At 36.9% G+C, this 22,008-nt stretch overlaps 1 protein-coding gene across 1 annotated transcript; it reads left to right on the top strand.

Moving 5' to 3' along the window:
• Window positions 1-15,449: 15,449 nt before the first annotated feature.
• LOC104099725 (tryptophan aminotransferase-related protein 2-like) lies at window positions 15,450-21,774 on the top strand. Its single transcript, XM_009607128.4, has 5 exons — window positions 15,450-16,435; window positions 18,979-19,282; window positions 20,472-20,752; window positions 21,066-21,370; window positions 21,479-21,774. Exons 1-5 carry the CDS (start codon window positions 16,158-16,160, stop codon window positions 21,673-21,675), a joined length of 1,365 nt encoding a protein of 454 aa, XP_009605423.1. The 5' UTR covers window positions 15,450-16,157; the 3' UTR covers window positions 21,676-21,774.
• The last annotated feature ends 234 nt before the right edge of the window (window positions 21,775-22,008 follow it).

The following is a 22,008-nucleotide window of genomic DNA, read 5'->3' as shown; positions in this document are numbered from 1 at the left end:
CTGACATCCCTTTTCTGGGGACGCTGCATTTTATGCGTGCAGGTTCAGACAGACAGGCGGGTAGACCTCCTCAGTAGGTGTTTCCCGAGTTCAGCTCTATAGGTAAGCTCCACGTCCTTCGAAGTTGCCGGGTCTAGAAAATTTGTGTACATCTTGTGTATATATGTATATAGGATTATGGGCAGGTCGGGGCCCTGTTCCGATCATGGTACATCCATCAGTAGAGGCTTGTAGACATAACCTGTCAGTTAGTGCAATTTGTTGGGCTTGTAGGCCTTGTATGTATATTTTGTTGGTTTGTCAGCTGTAGTAGTTATGACAGCTTTACCGGTTCAGCTTTATATTGATGTTTAGTCAGCGTTGGTTTCTATTCAGTTTTATATTTAGCTTCGCAAATTGTCTTGCAATGTGGCCCATGGCCAAAGTATGAAATTATATGTTCAGATTCCCTTAGTCGCAAGTTGGTACGCAAGGATATGTGAGGCACCGGGTGCCGGTCTCGCCTCCAGGTTCGGGGCGTGACACCCAAGGGCCACCTTAATCCAAGTTCGAACATTCACTCTTACTCGGGGACTTCCACTTTGGCATTGCCCGAATTTTAAGGCTAAGGCCGTTCCGAGTTAAAAATACTCGAGGGCATAAAGCTTATTTGGCAAAGCCCGAATTTAAAGGCTAAGGCCCTTCCGAGTTAAAAATACTCGAGGGCATGAAGCTTATTTGGCAATGCCCGAATTTAAAGGCTAAGGTCGTTCCGAGTTAATAACACTTGAGAGCATAAAGCTTATTCGGCAATGCCCGAATTTAAAGGCTAAGGCCGTTCTGAGTTAAAAATAATCGAGGGCATGAAGTTTATTTGGCAAAGCCCGAATTTAAAGTCTAAGGCTGTTCCGAGTTAAAAACACTCGAGGGCATGAAGCTTATTTGGTAATTCTCTAATATAAAGGCTAAGTCTGTTTCGAGTTAATAACACTCGGGGGCGTAAAGCATATTTGACAATGCCCGAATTTAAAGGCAAAAAATATGAGTATTCGGAAGAGTTCCTAGACATACCATATGCTATGATGCTCTAGAGATAATAAAATCAAAGGCAAAGCCTGTTCGAATATGACTATTTAATGCTAAGGCATTTCAATCTTTGGAAAAATGTAAAGTGAAAAGCAAAGGAATAACTCGAGAAATTATCAAAAATAGAGAATTTATATTTATGAAGTGTTGTCTTTACAAAGGCAAAGCAACCTCGACACAAAATACTAAGTACAAAAAGAAACAAAATCAAACAGAGGTCGCCTGATCTTGGTCGGCGCCCGCCTCGTCATCTAGATTCCCGGGGTCTTCTCCATCCTCGGATCTGCTTGATTCCTCAGAATCCTCCTCCTCGGTATAAGCCAGCTTCCTAGCCTCGGCTTCGAGCACTTTGGCATCCTTGATCTCGGCCGATAAGTCAAAACCCTAAGCGTGAATTTCCTCGAGGGCCTGCCTTCGAGATTGCCACTTCGTATGCTCGGCTATATTTTTCGATTGGTCTTGAGCAGCTTTGGCATCAGCCTTATACTGGGCCACCATTTCAATGGCTTCGGACTTGGCCACGACGATCTCCGATTTGGTCGTTTTGAACTCCTTGACCAGATTATCTCGATCTGAGACAACCGAACCGAGCCGAGACTAAAGCTCCTCAACCTTTTTGTCTGAAACTTGGCCCTTTCCTTTGCCGCTCTTAGCAGAATCTCGGCCGAAGTTAGTTTTTCCCGAAAAGCCTCTTTTTTTGAGGCTTTGCGATACAGTTTGCCTATCCATTCATCAGTCTCGGCTTTGATTATGTCCATTGCAGCTCGGAGCTGAGCAATCCGATCGAGTTTTTGCTGGACCTGCGGATTTTGACCATTAATCACTGAACCAAATTCATCATCACTTACCTCAAAAACTCTTACCTGCTCGACCAAGTCAGCGTGATCTTTCTGGGCCACTTCCAACTCGGCATAAGGGTTCTTAGTCTCCCCTTCGAGCTGTTCACTAAGAAGTTTAAAGGCGTATCTCTTCTCAATAAGCTATCGAACTCCGGCTTTGACTTGCTTCAGGTTATCTCGGTACCTCAAAAAAGCCTCGTGACGAAGCACCGAATCCTACGAGCAAGAAGGGAAACACTAAAACATCTGCGAAATAATCTAAGTATAAATCAAAAATTCAGTTAGAAAAACGAGAAGTTACCCAATTTAGCGCCTGTTGCGCTTCATTGAAAAGACACGGTGCATCAACCTCGTTCATATTATCTTGATCATCATCGGTCACCAAGCACCGAAGATAACTAGTCACCCCTACAGAGGCGGAGAGAACCCGGGCATCCTACGGAAGTGAAAAAACAATGGTGCGCTTCCGATCAAGATATGCACTCGGGGCAGGGAATCGATCAACCAATTTCGAGCTGGAGGAAGGCCAGCTTACTTCCGAGTGAGAGCTCTTCCTTGGTATCTCTATATCTCCAAATCCAATGGCGTCCTCCGTAGCCGTCGAATCCACACCGTCGAAAAAACCACGGAAAGAATAGTTCGATCTATGGAACCCCTCGAGGGGGCGTTCTTTTGCAACTTGGGCCTCGTTAAACATCGACTCTGTGAATGAGGGCCAGTCAATAATCTCTATCGGGCCGAATGCTTCCTGTGAGGGCTTTTCCCAAATCTCGGGGAGTCTCAAATCCTGCCTCTACCTCGGTCTCCTAAACGTGATGAAATTCGGCCTCGCCTCTCCCTGGTTCAGAGGCCTCTTGCCCTTCGAGCTGCGACGGCATACTGGTCACAAAATCAAAAGTTTCACCTTCCCCCTCGGATTCATCCCTCAGTCGATGGAGTGAATCCTTAGACAATGCTCGACCATTGGTGCTTCCCTTGGGTTTATGAGCTAATCTTTTCTTTGGCATTTTCTTCTCAGGGCCCGGGGAACTCGAAACCTCTTTCCTTTTCTTCTCTTTATCCTGTTTCGAGGAAGGGGGCTCGGCGGAGATATCATCATCACCAGATGTAGGCCTCATTTCAACATCTTTCGGTAAACTTGCGAAAGGAAAGTAAAACGAGTTAAAAATCGACGATGTGAAAGTAAGATCAAATGTAACTTAGAGAAAAAATTCTCACCATGATTACGGGCCTCACATCGGCCTTTCGAGAGCTCACGCCATAAGCGCTCGGAATAAGGTCTCCGTATCACAATGCCCTCGACTCACTCCTTGAGTTGAGGAATGACATTTGGCATCTGGGCAGCACCTGCATCATCACATAGCATCGATGAGAAGGGATGAAAAAGAAAAGCAATAAAAGAAATCTTGAAGGCGAAGTTATACTTACATTTCATATTTCATTTATCAGGAAATGGCATATCCGCAGTAGGGATCAAGTCCGAGGTCCTCACTCGAACGAATCGGCTCAACTAGCCCCGGTCCCAATACTCGTCGATGCTCAATAATATGGGCTTAGTGGCTCGACGTGCGAGCTTGATTAACCCCCTTCGGTAAAGTCGAGGGCTATACAGGCGCATGCGGTGGTCGAAAGTAAATGGACACCCCTCGACTTTGCTCACAAAGAAACGTAGAAGAATTACAATCCTCCAAAACGAGGGGTGAATCTGCCCGAGAGTTACCTCGTACCTTTTGTAAAAGGCTACGATAACTGGGTCTAAAGGAACCAACGTGAAAGGGTAAGTGTAAACACTTAGAAAATCCTCCACATAGGTGGTGATCATTCCTCGGGGTTAGGTATCACAACAAGTTTATCTTTCTGGTGGCAGTCCTCTTTAACCTTATCGAGGATGCTGGCAATAATAATGCATATGTACCTTGAGACCGGCTCACACCGACCCAATACCAAGGGGGTGTTCTCGATCTTAAAGTCGGCCCCGGTTGGGCACCTCGAAGGGACAAATGACTTTAGAGAGGGTTTCGGTGTTGGTTCCTCAGCAGCAGCAGGTGAAACATTTTCAGATGGTTTCGAGGAAGAAGGGTTTCTTTTTTAGGAACTGATTTTGAAGTCTTTACCACTTTTTTCTAAATAGAGGAAAGAAGAAGATGTTGGTAAAAGAGGAGTTGTAACTAGCAGGTAACTTATGAAGAAATTTCAAAGAACTCACAAGAAATGAAGTTCTTAAGCTTAAAACCAGAAAAACAGAAGATGAAGATGATGAAGTTTTCTTAAAACGCAAGAGCAAGAGTTGGAATGGAAGAAAGCTTTGCCAACTCATCCGACAGGGGTCCGTAATTCTCGCCATTAACCAATCATTGTGGCGAAAATTACGGAACTGCTCAAAAAAGGAACTAACGGTCAGCAAATCAAGGACTTTTGCCTTTTATAGAATAATAAAATAATATCTCAAAGGGTATATCTCCCCTAATATATAAGGGGGGACTTGATAATTCATAGGACACATTGTTCATAAGAGACATTGAAACTCATATCAAAAGGCTATATACTGTTATTTCTATCTTTGCCATAGTTCATTACACTTCAACATCAATAATATTATTAATTATATTATTTCTAGCTCGGGGGAGATTAATCTCACAAGGCTAGGATTGCTCAAACTTGCGTGGTTTGCATTTACCTTTTTATCTTTAATTGATCTGATTTATCACTCTGTATCAAATTATGTCACGTATCCTTAAAACCACGTATAAATTCAATTGTTATCCGATTTTTAGGGTAAACACCTTTAGTATTTGTCCATCATTTTCTCTTCTTAAATGATAACATGACACACCATTCACAAATACATATTAAAGAAAATTCTAGCAAGCTGAAAAACCTGATAACAGTATATATTAAGTACTACTATATTATAGACTTCAACCATAAGTAGACATTTCCAAGTTTTCTACAATAACATCTCAATTTTCAGAAATAGTAAGAGGTTACTCTTATAGCCACGTAGGGGGACCTTAGTCAAAAGATAGTAGGCAACTTCAGAGTAGTTATGGGCCTGAGACAATGGCGCAAGTTGAGGAGGACCATTTTCATTTAATGATAGGCTCCTTTAATCATCATAGGTGAGGCCTCGAGGGTCAAGGTCTAAGACCAGTAGGGCTTTTCTAGCCTTTGCTTCTTCTTTCTAAATAGGACCACTTTTAAATTTTGGGCCAACAAAGAAAGTGACCAGCCTTAACTGCAAAAATCTACAATAGATTTTTACACTGCATAGCCTCACCCAAAAAAATGGCAGGCATAAATATATTGTATACATATACGTATTATATGTGGATATTAACTAGCAGCTGTAAATATTTTTAATCGAACGGCTAGATGTATAACTTCACCAAAATCTAAGTCCATATTTGTATAATATATCATTTAAACTATGAAGAAGCGGACAAGAGCGAAGCTACATGTCTTAAAAGGGTGATCAATTGACCCCTTTTGTCGGAAAATTACAATGCGTATATAAAAAAAAGGGCAGTCCGGTGCATTAAGTTCCCGCTATGCGCGGAATCCGGGGGAGGATCGGACACAAGGGGTATATCATACGCAGCTTTACCCTGCAATTTTGCAAGAGGCTGTTTTCACTGCGTATATAGGTAAACTATTAAATTTTGACGGTATATAACATATGTTGAATACTCTTTGTCGGATAATTTTTTTCCTTTCTTTAAAATTTCAACATCCTTGAGCAAATTTCTAGTTTCGCCACTGAAAGCGGATTCAGACTTAAGGATTGATAGGTTCAGCTCTCAAGTTTTTATTATTGGATCTACTTCACTTTTGAAATTATGAGTTTAAATTATACTTAATCTTCTCATATACTTATGTTTGACAACGAAACTATTAGGTTGAGTTGAACAATTAAAGAATCGTGTATCAGCCTACTCCATTCCATGCATTTACTACTAACTCAGAACATTCTTGGTAAAAAGATTAGGATGACTGAGCTCTCATACGTCAACACCAAATGGTCCTTGCCAGATAGTGACCTATTCTTAACTTTTGCAGTTTTCTGATTTTGTGGACCCTAGCATGGAGTTTTACACTTTTAATTTACCTGGTCTTTAGGTGTAAAATGGACAACACAAGGTTATGTATCATCACTATCAATTTTGATCACATTCTTATAGTCTTGTATATTTCAATGAACTCCTGAAACAACTTAAACATGAAGAAAGGATTGACAATAAAGACAAAGCATATGAATGATTATTTCATTTTTGTTAATTAAATAGGTACTCGAGAAATTGTGGTAGCGTAAGAAAAATCTGACACAATATTCTATAGAAAACCTTATTCATATTGAGTATACACCAATCATATTATTTAATGCGAAAGGCATATTAATTAAATATAATTTAGTGATACTGATAACAATTCATGTACGTTATGTATTTATATATGAACTGAATATAAACACCGGCTGTGTTTTAAGTTTGTTTCAATCCTACTCTTCCTTCGAAGAAAAAATTTAAAAACAAAGGTTAAGATTAGTAATTCAGAATTTCTTTATCTAACAAGCAACAAGTATGGGAAATTCTTTTAATTTCGTTTTGCATCTAAAGTTTTTGAATCTTACTGGAGGGATATCTATGTTTTTTTTTTTTGGACACGTACCTGGCCTATTAGGCAACTAACATAAGAATCACACTGCATTTGATGTGTCTTGAGCAAGTTCAATTAATATCTAGGAAGAAAAACTGGTAAATTTGAACACGTATAATTACTCCAACAGAAACAGTAATATGAATGATATTTTCCTCCTTTCTCTAAAGCAGAGAACACAATGATGTGAAACTTGTGTTGCTTAGTGTCAAGACATGAAAGGTTGATCTTATTTTAGTTGCCCCAAAAAGCCAGTGTTTTTAGTGATGATATGTTACTACTTTTGGTCCTCATTAATAGTATACATGAAAACATTAGCTTTTCGATAAATTCGTGAGGTAACAATGGGTTTTGACAGAGACGTTTATATAGATGCAATGCAAAAGCATGGCCGGTGAAAAGTCTCTTTTGACAAATCAATTCTCCATCATTGCATCACATTAAACATGGTTAATTCTTTATTTGATACTAAATGTTTACCATCTTAATTAATCAGTCTTAGTTGAAACATGTCAGCGCACATGTGGTGTTTTTAGTCAAACCAATTAAGAGCCAGTTTGCACATAAAGAAGTTTTTCTCTTTCTTTCAAAAACAATTCATTTTTTTTTTTCTGAAATTAACGTTTGTTTATAAAAATTTTAATTTTTACTTCAAGATACATTTTGAAAATTTTCGAAAATTTGAAAAACTCCAAAAAGCTGTTTTTCAAAATTTTCACTCAAAACACTCACAAAACTTCAAAACAACCCAAAATTATATTTATGTCCAAACACAACTCTAAATTTCAAATACCATTTTTACTTGAATTTTTTTTTCCCTTTTTAGAATTTTACAATTCTTATGTCCAAACGCCCGCTAAGTATTTGGACAAAATTGGGATTTAGGGTACACATGAAGACATGATATCTTCGCACATGATTATGTAAACGAGCACCCAGAAATATAATGCATAGAAGTAAAACATTCATCAATTTTTTATTTATTTATAAATGACCCTTTCCTCTTCCAGTAGCGCACTAGTAATACATTACGCTAAATGGATGGCGAATCAAAAAAATAAGTGAGAAATGAGTTGTTGCAGTTGAGAGAAGTGCTAATTCATATTTTAAGAGGCAATATTTGCTTGTCATCGGACCTTTCTTTATCCTTCCTCCTATATAGGGTTTCTGTTATAAAAAAGAAGTACAGATTTAAATATATATATATATATATATATATATATATATATATATATATATATTGTAAATTTTTTTGGTACTATTGCTACCACTAACCACTTATATTTAATTACATATTTTTATTTTTCGGGTTAACTGATTAAATATGTATGATGAATTACTTGTTAAATATCAATTTAATATGATGGTATAACAAAATCATGCAAGCGGATACTTAACTAAAATTTAAAAATATACTCTCGCGCACAGCTAAATGCCTTAACTTATACACACACAAAAAAAACTATCGGTTTAATTAGGTTTTGAATTATCTGAGGATAGTTTAGTTTGTGAATAAGTTATATTGGAATTATAAATAGAAAATTAAATAATGATGAGATTATTTAGTTGATATACTTTTATTCGTAAATATTTGATTTATTTTACTAAAATAGAATATACGAGATATAATATAATATGTGCGTGTGTTTAAGCTACATAAATTTGGATAAATCTTTTATTTATAATTTTATCATTAGCTTTCTTAAAATACTTTGGGACAACTGTTTCGGAAAAGGGCATATGTATTATCTTGTTATTTTATCGCAAAATTAGGAACTTTGAGATTGTTATACCACATGAAGTTATATAAAAATAATACCAAGATTGTATATAAACAATCAGGAAATTGCTCACTCTCTAATTTGTTCTATCAAACTAATACTATGTTTATCTCGAATTGTAATTCTTTATGATCCCAGCTGTAAAAATTATTTACTGTCACGATAGGTATGAAGTCAAGTCATTTTCAAAATGATTTTGAAATTTTAAAAGCAAATATTTATTGGGCGTTTGGACATAAAAAATGTAAAATTCCAAAAAAAAAAAAAAAAATCAAGTGAAAATGATATTTGAAAATTAGAGTTGTGTTTGGACATGAATATAATTTGGGGTTGTTTTTGAAGTTTTTTGAGTGATATGAATAAACATTTTAAAAAACAACTTTTTGAAGTTTTTCAAAATTTCAAAAAAATTCACAATTCATTTTCAAGTGAAAATTGAAAATTTTATAGCCAAACACTGATTTCGAAAAAAAATAATTTTTTTTATGTCCAAACGGGCTCCTAGTATGTTACATGCCCTTTTGGTTGACTAGTCAGCCTCGTTTCTTAACAAAAAACAAAATTTGTGAAGAAATAATCCATTTAATTAGTTAGCTAAGAACAAAAATCAGACTGGGATTCTGGTGATCTGAATTAGAATAAGGCTAAGTACATGAGTCAGCGATGACTCTGATCAAATCCAGACGCACCAGCGAGCCAGCCTCTGCTAGTGATGGCTTTACAGACATTCCTTTCCAACTCTTTTTATTACATCAGAGATTCTCTCATGTTTTAAAAATTGCAAAAACAATCCCTAAAACTGAGTTCTCTACCTCTCTCTTAAATAATCCCATTGACAAGAGAGACATCTAAAATTGATTTTTACAACTTCGAATATCATGTGGTGATGAGTTTTGTGGGTCCAATATTCCTTGAGTCGAGGATCTATCGGAAACAGTCTTCTATCTTTATAAGGTATGAGTAAGATCTGCGTACAAATTATCATCCTCATACCTCATTTATGAGATTGCACTGGTTTCGTTATTGTTGTTGATGAGTTTTGTGGGTATTAATACGAGTTTGCAATATATTATACTATGTCATAGACGAGATCCTACTATGAGGAAGAGACTTTTTCATGATTTGTATTCAAATTTTAACGTCAAAATTGTACAACAATTACTCTTAAAGTTTCCGTATCAGCATAGTGAGAATTCTCAAATTGACTCGTTTTTAACTTACCACAATTTTATTCCTTTATTTAAATCGAGTCCAATAACGTGACAAGCTCTTGCATGCAGAATTAACATCAAAGTTGTAGGTTCTCAAAGGAAAAAAAAAAAAAAAAAAAGAGAAAGAAAAAGGAACTTTGCAAATCCAAATGTGAGCTAAGTATTTGGTATAAATTTGGATGCCGTAAAAAGTTATTGAAAATGATAGAAAATAATTCAATCCTGAAGCAAAACTAGAGTTACAATTAAAAATGTCTGACAAGCACATAGATTAGGTTTGGGGTTCGGCAACAGGTTGTTACTGCAGAAGCACCGTTGTAAAGTGCTAACATATTTGTTAAAATTGATCTCCTTTGTCGTTCAAGGAAGAGCTGGCTGGATTTTAATAATAAGTGGTACCTTTTAACTATGTCAAAATATAAAATTAGTCTATGGGTCGAAATTAATTATATTTGTTAGCTAAAAATATATTATATATATAAAATATAAATTTCATTAGCTATTATTTTTAATAACGATTAAAAAATATTTTTATTAAGGCGGAATATATATACGGCTACTTTAACTTACTCAATATTTTCATCTAGCTACCTCGACTAAGGCATATACCTATTAAATACATTAAATAGCACAACTATGTGTCAATTTAATTTTGCCCGCTTACTTGGCACAAGACGTGAGAAACAACCAAACTGAGCGCGTGACTTCTTCCACATCCGCTGACATGGATTCCACAACGGTAAAAATTAAGATCCCCTCCCTTTATTAACTTATCCCAACAGAATACCAAAGATAATAAACCCTAAATCCTCTCATCTTCTCCCCTTCTTCTCCCATGGTAAATGTGCGACTAAATTGAAATAGAAGAATTCAAGCTTCAATTTTTCCTCTTCTCGCTACAATTTAAAATTCAAGTTTCTTCTCCTCACATCAAATCAAGCTTCAATTTCTTTGTTTTCTTTTTCGCACTACATAATCTCTGCCGAATATGGTATACTTATATCGATGTGGGCATGTTGCAAAGTTTCAAACTTGTTAGACTAATAAATACCCAAGTCGCAGATTCTACTGCTGCCATTTGGGAAAAGTAAGTATTTTTGTTCAATTTTTTTTTAAATTTTCGGAATCCTCAATCTCAAGTTACATCTTTCTTCCTTGTAGGCATCTGGTGCATGCAAATTCTTTATGTGACATGATGATCATATGTCTGAGCAACCAATGAGGGTTATTTGTGGTCTCTTAAAGAAAGCTAACAAATTTGAAAGACAAAATGCTCGGTTGAAGTGAGTTGTGGCTCTACTGTTGCTTTACATAAGCTGGACTTGGCTTAAGGCTATCTAGTTTTTAGTAATTTGTTATGTATTAATGGATGATTTAGGGTAGGTTTTGTTCAGTAATTTGTAATTTGTAATTTGTAATATGCAATTTATTCTAGTATTGGTTTGGCCTATTGATCATTGTTAATCTAGAGTTTTTACCTTATGTTTGTGCAGATTATGTAATGTAACAAGTTGTTCGTTCTCTTAATATGAATTTCAATATTCGTTGTTCATTACTCTAAGCTGTCCTTATGCATAATTTTTAATGAGTTATGAGAACAATTCAATAAAATGTCAACGACTATATGCCCACTGCAACTAGTAGCTCCAAAATATTATAGATAAGTGGCTCATATACGAGCTTCAAAATAAACATCAATAAGTAGTCATAGGCAATTACATTATCAAAATAAAAGTTTTAAATTGCCTTCTAGATCTAACAATTTGTTACATATTCAAAACAACGACAATCCTAACATCAACTACTTATCAGCAGCTCCTCTTTCATGTGCCGATATTCTTGAGGATTTTTTGCTGACTGGAGTTGTTGATGGTTGGCTTTTTCTACTGGATGCGCTCATATGTTGTAATTGTGCAGTTGTAATTGCTTTTCTGCCCCTCCATTTCAGGCCGTGTGATTGAAAACCAATATCAATATTAATCCCAACTATACTTGTCACAACATTTCCACCCATGATGAGTCGTTCAGAAGTTGTACTAGGCTGGAATGTCACAATATCATGACACATTAGTCACATGCATTTGTGTTGCCATAATATTAGTAAAAAAAAAAGGTATGCTTGTTAACTTACATTTAGGATTATTCTAGACTGTACTTGTTGGTTGGACTGTGTTTGTTGGTTGGACTGTGACTGCTGGCTGGTTTGTGCTTGTTGGCTTGACTGTCCTAATCTAGCCTACAAAGAATTATTTTGGTAAGTATAACCTATTAATGGTATGCAATCAATTTAAGGATTGGATTAACTTACAACTACAGTACAATGAGCTTTGTTGTGTCCCTGTTGATGACACCCTGAACATGTCATTTTTACTTATTTCGTTGACCATTTGCCATATTTCTTTTTAGGTTCTTTCTTAGATTTTCTTCTACACCTCTTGAGTTTTCCTGGCATTACTTTAGGCTCTGGAGGCTCAATGGTGGGATTATTGGTAGCATGCCACATTTTCAAGTTTGATATTTGTTGAATAACATATTGATAGGCCCTAAGAAAGTAGTGTTTCATGTACCATTTTTTCACTTGAATGTCACATTCTTTATTTATGTGGTAATAAGCACATACTGCATGTGCACATGGAATCCCCCATAATTGCCAAGACCTACACGTATAGGTCTTCCTCAATATGCCAACAATAAACCTAAGTTGACCCTCTTCAATCTCAAACCCATTCTCACCATTCCATATCCTCTTATATTTTCTTGAATACTCTTTATTATCTTCTAACAGTAGCCTAACCACTTAGTGAAATATCTGAAATCCAAGTTTCAACAAATTTCCTCATCTCTACATGCCTATTCATAATCTTGTGTCTAATATCCTCTAACATGCTAATGACTTACTTGTGTCTAGGTCCCAATATCCAAGAATTTAAAGTTTCAAACATGTTATTCTCTACTACATCACATTTAGCATGCTAAGTGAAATTCGCCATACACCAATACTCTTTATCATAGCACAACAAATCTTCACATATGTTATTCCCTATCATGCTTAAAGCTACTAACTCATTTTTAAATTTACCTCAAATGATGACTTTGCACATCTCCATAATTATTTTCTTCTCTCCTCTCTTTTCCATTTCTTAGACCAGTTGGACCAAATATGCGTGGCACACATCCTGTGTTCAACACATGACATCAACTCATTAATGGCTAGTACAAGCCCATGCAAAACATAATGAAGTTGAATCAAAATAGACATAAGCAATTAAAATCAATAAGTAGTAAATACAGGTAATAAGATACCTTCTGTATGTCTAACATGATAGTTAATTCCTATCAATTGCCCAGTTCCAGATCTGCAATTAGACGCTCTATGAACCAACTCCAAAATATTTGGTCTCTTGGTCTACAACTACCCATGCTATTGGATATATTTTTTGAATGCCATTATTCCCTATTGCTATTAGCAGTTCACCTTTACAAGCACTTTTTAAGAAAGTAACCATTAAAACCTATAATCCTCCTACACCCTTCTATCCAAATCTTTTTTAGACATAAAAATACACAAATAGATTCTTTCCAGGTGTTGTTTTTGTGTCAGTTCTAATCTAGCATGAGCTCCCAGGATTTGTTTGCTTTATCATGTCAGCATAATAATAAAGTCTTGGAAACTCTAACTTCTAATCACCCATAAACTGCCTTATCACTCTCATTTTAGCCCTGTAACATACTGATCTACCAACATATAAGCCCAATTTGTCTCTCATCAAATCTTGAATTTTCAGAATTATAATTCTAGGTTGAGATGTGATTCTGTCCTTAAACTTGTTAGCAATAAACTTGGAAGTGCATATTTTGTTCTTATTATATATTGGACATTTATGGATAGGGTAGTAAGTCGTTGCCATAAAGTCTCCTGTATTTTTGTCTTCACTAGCATACAATTACCATTTGCATCTCTTGCACTTGCACTTCACTCTAACTCTCTTACTATCATTAGGTCTCAATTTTAACCTAACTTTGTACTCAAGTTCATATGTAGCTACAACCTCTCTAAATTTCTTAGCATTTTCAAACACCACACCAAGCTCAAATATAGCTAATACACAATCTGGATCATCCCTAACCTTGTTACTTTTCTTTCTCCTAGGTAAATCAACTCAGGTTCAGCAGTATGATCTAACTCATCTTCGCTATCATCACTACCAACATCTAAATTATCAATATAATCCTCATCACCAACTAGTTTACCAACATACCCGACAACTTTGTTCCTTCCAATGTCCTTAAACCCTCTATCTATACCAGCTTTCCCTAAAATGATTTTCTTAGGCACTACAACTTTCTTTCTTTTTTGCACATCATTAGTGTTGGCAACCTTGGCAGCCTTCTTAGTTCTCTTTTCATCCATGATAGCCCTCAATTTATCATCAGCATCAGTCATCTTCTTCAGAAAATCCATCTAAATCAGAGTCACTACTTTCAAGCTCAGAATCAGTCCGATCTAGATCTGATAAATTACTAGGTCTTCTATACTAGTAGCCCCATACCCAAGTTCAGATCTAGACATATTTATTGGCCTACCAGTCGAGTATTCGGGCCCAACAAGTAAGCTCACAACTTCAGTCCCAACATCAAAGCCCACAACTTTAGGCTCAGCAACTACAACTTCATCTATAATACGTGTAATGTATAAGTCGAAATTGTCTCATGATTTTAAGTCATTCAGAATCTCTAAGAGTTGACAGGTTGTTTTCAAGGCCTTGAACTCTGAACTTTTAAGGTCAAAGTGATAAAAACCACTCATAGAGGCATATCCTAAGTATTTAGCATAAGAATAAAATTCAATTACTGAAAAGAGGTCTTTATCAATAGAAAATACCACAGGTTCCCTCTCCCCAATATAATTTGGTACACAGTCAACATTAAACGTCCCTCCATGGAGGAATTTAGTGGCTATAAATTCCGACATCAGATAAAGTAATGAAATAGCTAACAAAAAGACAGATGAAGTTGCATGCAACGAAGACTTCAATTTAACCCTAAATTTGCTATCAAATATCAAGAATACCCTAAAACAAACATAAGACGACAAAGAGAGTGAAAAGAGAACTTATGTATCTTGTCTCTTCTCCACGAGCATAGATAATCCACCATCTGAGAATCCCCATTTGAGTTTCTCCGTCAACAACCTTAATCAACTTCTAACAACCCTAATTTTACTCCGAGTCAGAAATAGAATAGATGAAAAGGATAAATAGCACGAAATCAAAGGATAACCCTAAACCAAACACTATAATCGGATGAAAATTGAAGAACGAAATCAAAGAAGAAAGGATAATCGATCGTGAGTGGAACAGAGAAGAAACAAGTTTAGGTTTTTTTTAACTGGTCGAGATGAACGAAGTGAATTCTGGTAACGAGTAATTTACATCAGGCCTTTAGATTAGGAGTAATTCCGACGTGGTAAAAAAAATAGTTGGCATTTGTTGGTTGGTTCGTTTTGACACGTAGGACGCGTTTTACTTCACGCGCATATATTTTTAAAAGGACTGAGCGAGCAAAGTTAAATTGACACATAATTGTGCTATTTAATAGGTACAAACCTTAATGTAGATAGCCATGAAAATATTGGGCAATTTAAAATAACCGTATATGTATTCTGCCTTTTATTAACTTAGGATAAAATACAAAATTGACTAATCGAATTTTACAAGTGAAGAAACTAGCCAAATTTCAAAATCGTAAAATATGTGTGAAAAAGTTAAACAATAATCGAAAAAGAAAATATGAAAAGGAAGAGAAAAGACAAAAGAAGAATTAGAGTTGAAGTGTGCACCACAGGGCACAGGCTCACATAAGAGTGGCAGCTTTTTTAACCCATATCGCCATCTCTAGTGTATCCAAATTAATAAGTCTCATATTCTACTTCTCTCTCTCTCTCTCTCTCTCTCTTCTCTCTCTCTCTCTCTACGCGGGTTATAGGAGAAGGTTAAGACAATCAAGGGAAAGAGGAAGAGTTCCAATTTAACAGTGCTACTTCTACTTCCTAAGCTTTATCACTATTTTTCAAGATATAGCAATTTTCCGTGAAAATACTCCCTCCACCATTTCAGGTCCAACTTTTTCCCAGAAAACGCCAACGGTTCAGTGTTTTCTTCTCTCAATCTGTGAATCATCAATGAGACCCATCTGCACATGAATCTACATTCGAGATTACACTGCTGTGTTTTAGATTTGGTTACACCCATTCGAGATTCTTCATATGTGGGATTGTGCATGCACTACAGAGCAGACTCTGATCAAAGCCAATTTTTTCTTTTGTCTTGTAGTTATATCTGGATCGTAACGACGACACAAAACTAGTGAGAAGATCAGGAAGAGTTTAATTTTCCTTTAGAGTAAATGAGTCAAACTCTCACTTACCACCGCTTTCCAGCTGTGCAGAGTCCATTGCTAAAACCGCTACCTTCACCACCTATATATAACAACCCAAACCCCTTACGTTTTTCATCTCACACACAATACAACATAGAGCATTAGAGCTAGCCCTCGCTCCCCTCAGTCCCTCACTTACTGTATTTTTCATTTACTCTTTTGTTGTAAAAATGCCGTCCAAAGCTTCAGTTCCGCTGAAGATAATTAGGAACCAAGTTTTGCTGCCGGTGGCAGGCCACTGGCTGATGCTTTCTGTAGCAATTAATTTCGGGCTGTTACTTAAGCTTATTCATGACGGTCATTTAAGGATGGTCTGGTCTTCTGGCCTGAATGGAATGCCTGATAAAGAAAATGAAGGTTCTCTTTCATCTTTATCTTCTTCATTTTCAGCGCAGGCTACGCAGGGAAATGAAGGGCTAATACAGCAGACGCTCATAAATCTTGACCAGTAAGTGGCTAGCAGAAAGATCTTTTCTTTAAGCATTGTTTAATTGCACTGCATGTCCTCCTTTTCCTTTCCCTAAAAATTCAAAGATGTTTGTTGCTGCAGAACCAATCTGCTTAACATTTCTGCCAATGCATGCCTGAAATTTTTGAGACACTCTTCCAAAATAACTTGTTTTTTTCTCAAAGGACTTTGCTGAGTTGATGAAGCGTATTTGTGTTACTTTATCTGGGTTTTTTTCACCAGAATGCATGAGTTGTACCAAATGGTCAGGATAGATGGTTTATCGGGTAAAACTAGAATATTCACCCGCAATTTCTCCTTTTAAAAAATGAGATGACCAGTTGATAAAGGTCGGGATCAGTCTAGTTCGACGGATACTCGTATCTGTGTCTGAACTTAGATGTACAAGCGTTTTGTTTTTTTCCAGCTCCGATCTGCTTAAAAGCTGATAAAGTGATCCGCATGTCACAAAACTTCATCTCCTCCTCAATTCTTTCTGCTTCCTGTAATTGTTTTTGTCAAGCCAGGAAAAAAATGAGCTTCCTTTTCTGCTGTTGTTGCCTTGAATGCAGGTCATCACACACAATAGGGATGTATAGATGACAGGTTTTACTGATATGAGAAGGATTTCAATGTTTTTCTGATTTTTGTTACTTTACCCTTTTCCCGGAATCGGTAGGGTTAAGAGGAGGTGGCGGTGGGGTGTGTGTCTGTGTGTTGGGAGGGGGCGGGTAGTAGGGTGGTTGGGGTTCTATCTGTAAAAGTTAATAAATTGGCCAGATTCGAAAATCTCTTTGGGCTTAGAGTAAGAGGAGAAAGTAAAACACATCTTCTGTTTAAGTCTTTAGACCAGTTCAATAATTGCATATTAATTACGTGACACACATTTTCGCTTTAATGTTAAGTTGCTTAATTCGGTGTAGAAACATTGGGGCAAGATTGAGTTTGACCGAAGGAGAGCGGGGTGTAACTTGGGCTACAGTTAGCTGGTGGTTGTGTTTTCTTTTTCCTTTCCTTTTTTTTTTTACTTTGTTGTTTAGAGTATTTGACTGAGTTAAAAAGCTACAGGAAGCAAAAGGCATAATAGCCAGGCTGCTAGGACTGTTTAATGAGTAACTTGCAGTGAGCGGTTTACGTTATGTCAGTTGCTAGTTGAGACAAAGACAGATCTTTCCTTGGCTGTGAATTCCAATGTGCATTATGTTATAGGGAGTAGTGGAGAATGCTTCACTTCGTATTTAATGATCTCTGTTCCCAAAGCTAGGTTCTGCTGTTAATGTACGAACCTCTCAGACCACCTTACGATGGTGGTCCGTGATCTGTTTGACCGGACATTATCATTCTCGTGCTACGTACTTGTTGGATGACCCTCAAACTACTCAACAAAACATCTTTTTTTGCTTTACTAATATTTCTTCACTCTTCATAAGGTGGTCATTTTGGATTCCTTCGCCACCATGTTAGCTTAAAGTTGCTTTTACTCGACGTGTAATTAGATGCATGTTTGTGGGTCTTTCTTGGTTTAGTGCACTTGATACATAAAGATCCCCTTTTGTCCTTGAGAAAATCTAAAGACCGATGCTTGGGACCCTTAAGATTGGGAAGTGCACTTTAAGACCCACCCCCTTTATACATTTTGGAAATGTGGGTGCATTGCTTGGTCTTAAATGTATTGGGGTCATGTCTTTGTGCTTACCAACTTTTTTGGAGCCATTTTTAGGTCATTCTACCGTTTGTAGTTAGTTTGAAGAATGTATTTTGTTGGCACTTCTGCCGAGCCTGATCCTTGATAAACAAGGGGTACAAAGTCGAACATCGGCTCTCCTCCCACATGGCCCCACATGCTGTGAAGCATAAAGTTCTGTTTAGTTGACCTAATTGCTACAACAACTATGCTAGGTCCTCAACAAGTTGGGGTCAGCTATGAATCCTCACTCACATGTTTTTTCATTTGCACTCATCTAAGGCCAATATTACACAAAACAAAATAAGTACTAGAAGTTCGCTATATTTGTATTGGCATGTAGATCTCTGTCATCCTATAGTTTCTTCCTCTAATGGAGCAGGGTCCACAACTCTGCATTCTGTACCTACCTTTTATTCCATAATAATTCACATCATCGTAAGGAGTACCACCATCTAGATTGTTACCCTCCTTAGTTATATGATACTTCACTTTGCATTTGTTATGTAAATCTGATTGCTTTAATTTGCTGCTGAAATATTAGGAACTTCAGACTTACTTGCTTTAATAATGTACTATTATTATCACCACGATAATTATTTAATACTCGCTAACTTTCTAAACGTTGCCGCATGGGTTTGCTGTACTTCGTTTACGAAACTTAAGGTCTTTATTACTTCATCATATCTTGTAAGTACTGTCTGTGCCAGCAAATACAACTAATTATACGGGAAGGTCCGATTCATTTACAAATGCTTGTGTGTTTATTTAATGAGCTTCGAGAATCTTTTGCCGTGATTCTATAGTCACTATGTTCAAACAGTATGAGTTTTTTTATGTCCTATTGCACTCAATGCAGCGGTGATCCAACTATGTACCAGAGTTATTGGAAGCAGATGGGGGACAGAACAACAGTTGTCATATCTGGTTGGCAATCTGTTAGTTATTTCTCGGATACCAAAACCCATTGCTGGTTTCTGGAACCAGGTTTTGCAAATGCAGTAACTAAATTGCACAATCTAGTAAGGAATGCTGAGACTGGAAACCGACACATCGTGGTTGGGACAGGATCTACCCAACTGTTTCAGGCTGTACTATATGCCCTATGTCCATCTGATGCTCCAGAGCCAATGAGTATTGTATCCGCTGCCCCATTTTATTCGGTAGGTGATGCACATTATAATATGCTTTGTCAATGGATTTTAAGATATGCAGTTCATTCCATTTCTTGTCTTGTTAGAGTTGGGCAAATAAAGGTATTTTAACATGTTCATGTGTTACTGGACTTAGATAACAAGGTTATCAGTGCCTCATAGAGTTGGAATATATATTTGGAAAGACTTGAATCCAAATAAGCTCAACCCCATGCATGATAAGTAGTAGGGTTCTTCATTAGAATTCTTATTTGTTTCCTTGGATTCGGCGAGGTGCATGTTTCTGCTCTATATATTTCCTGTTTGATAGTTCTTCCTGTATAAGGAAAAATTTAAACTATATTCGTCTTAAATGTTTAAAAGACCTTGTACATTGATGTGCTAACTTATTTGCCCCCGGGACCGATTAAATGACCCCTTTTTAAGTATTTGATGTTTCGTGTATTCTACGTTTTCCCTTTAAGTTGGCACTCAGGGATACCCAAACCCAGAGATCCTTAGCCGTCTTTATTCCCTTCTCTATCTAATAAAGTTATTCGTCCTCTTTATGCTTCAGACTGGAGAGATTTAGGGGTATGAGATAACTGTTCAAGTAACATAGGCATCTAGCTTCTGTTTCCTTCTTTCTAGTTTCTTATTTTATGTCCGTTTATGGAAAACATGTGAACCAGCACTTGCAGACCTAGAAAGCAAAAAGATGAGTAAGCGACTTCCATGTGCGTTTTATTACTTAGATAGAAATATATAATTAATCCATCAAACAACTAAATTAAATGAACAATATTCGTCCTTCTCTTCCCCTTTAAAGTATATCTTGGGTTAGATGTTTATTTAGGATATCACCAGGATTGGTTGTAAGAAAGCTACTACACCATAAGTAGACTCATTTTCCTTTAACTTGTAAACCTACCATCTCAGCTGAGCACTGTCTAACCATAATGAACTTCTGTTCCAATCACGAGAAGTTGGCAGCCGCAGGCATATTAACTTAGCATTGGAAAAATCAGGGTCGTAAAAATTAAGTTTCTCATTTAGCTGCATATGAAGTCATGTAGTAATTTAACTTTATGTCCTTCCATTGCTTTAGTTCTGTGACTTTCCAAGAAAGGAACTTGTCTACTTTCAGCAAGTCTAACATATGATAAATAGTTTTGTTATAGAAATAACTTCACATATTCATTTTTTTTACTTCTTGCAGTCATACCCACTGATCACTGAATGCTTGAAATCTGGGCTCTACAAGTGGAGAGGCGATGCCAATGAGTTTGACAGAGATGAGCCTTATATTGAGCTTGTGACTTACCCAAACAATCCTGATGGATCAATCAGGGAAGCCGTGGTCAATGGGAGTGGAGGAATATTGGTTCACGACCTAGCTTATTATTGGCCCCAGTATACTCCAATTTCTTCTCCGGCAGACCATGATATAATGTTGTTTACCCTATCCAAATGCACGGGACATGCTGGGATGCGCTTAGGGTATATTACTTACCCTGGACTACAATATATGTTTTTCAATCTTTCGGAACTTTGGGTAAATTACCTCCATTTAAACAACTTCGATGAAACTTGAACTTTCTTATATTGTTCCAAGTAAGAAGCAATAGCAGAAACCACATTCACAAAATAAATGAGCCGGTGCTGATTCTACGTTTCGATGGGAACTATCACTTCTCCACAAAATAAATTACATTCTTATAGCTTGCGTATTGCATGTGTTTTGCACGAGCAATGAGTATCAACATCTCATTTGATTTTTATTTTACGGAAATATGCTTTCTAAATCTTGCAGATGGGCACTAGTCAAGGATGAAGCAATTGCGAAAAAGATGGTAAAATTTATAGAGATCAGCAGCATTGGCGTCTCTAAAGATTCGCAAGTCAGAGCTGCCAAAATCCTGGACGTTATTGCTGATACTTATGAGCATGCAGAAACCTCTAATGAAAGTATCCGCTTCTTTGATTATGGCTATCAGGAAATGGCAAAGAGGTGGAGACAACTGAGAGAGGCAGTCAACAAAGGGCAAACATTTAGTTTGCCAAACTTGCCTGTTGGGAAATGCAACTTTAGCAATCGGACCTTTGGAACACAGCCTGGTAATATATAGCTTACAAATTGATCAGCTGCCTTTGATTTTACCACTATTCTTCTTTTGTAGTCTTAATATAACATCCTATAAATTATCGATTTTCTTCTCTTTACAGCTTTTGCATGGCTGAAGTGTGAGAAGGCCATAGATGACTGTGAAAGTTTTCTCAGGAAGCACAAGATTTTGACTAGAGGCGGTGTGCATTTTGGTTCCAGTAAAAAGTTTGTGAGGATCAGTTTGATAGGTCATGAGGAAGAATATAATGAGTTTATTCGGAGGTTGTCTTTGATCAACTCTGTGGAATCTCTATGAACAGACTGTAGTTTTTGGTAGGAACAGATAGTCTTCGATTGCTCTCTCTATATAAACAACATATAAATGAATATAACTTATATAAAAAAATATACCAAAGATCTGCCTCCATTGCTTCCTCTTTGCACAGTTTTGCACGCACACTCTTTGCGCAACATTTGCACACACACACACACACTCTTTGCATAACATTTGCACACACTCTCTGCACAGGCCACTACCAAAGTGCCTCAAATTTCCAGGAATTCGAGTTCTCCTCGTCGATCCAAAGTTGCCGAAACGCAATCTCAAACCGTGTAGCATCTGTGTTGCATTATTGGCGAGAGCAGGGGC

The sequence above is a fragment of the Nicotiana tomentosiformis genome, chromosome 3 (genome assembly GCF_000390325.3).
Source record: "Nicotiana tomentosiformis chromosome 3, ASM39032v3, whole genome shotgun sequence".
Taxonomy (NCBI): Eukaryota; Viridiplantae; Streptophyta; class Magnoliopsida; order Solanales; family Solanaceae; genus Nicotiana; species Nicotiana tomentosiformis.
The sequence above is the reverse complement of the archived record's forward strand: the minus strand, read 5'-3'. Positions and strand labels throughout refer to the sequence as shown.

What these genes read in the sequence shown, in the direction of transcription:
- LOC104099725 (XM_009607128.4), top strand. Translation starts at nt 16,158, where the DNA reads ATGCCGTCCAAAGCTTCAGTTCCGCTGAAGATAATTAGGAACCAAGTT. An exon ending in ACGCTCATAAATCTTGACCA is followed by an intron (nt 16,436 to 18,978) that starts GTAAGTGGCTAG and finishes CACTCAATGCAG; the next exon opens with CGGTGATCCAACTATGTACC. An exon ending in GACCTTTGGAACACAGCCTG is followed by an intron (nt 21,371 to 21,478) that starts GTAATATATAGC and finishes TTCTCTTTACAG; the next exon opens with CTTTTGCATGGCTGAAGTGT.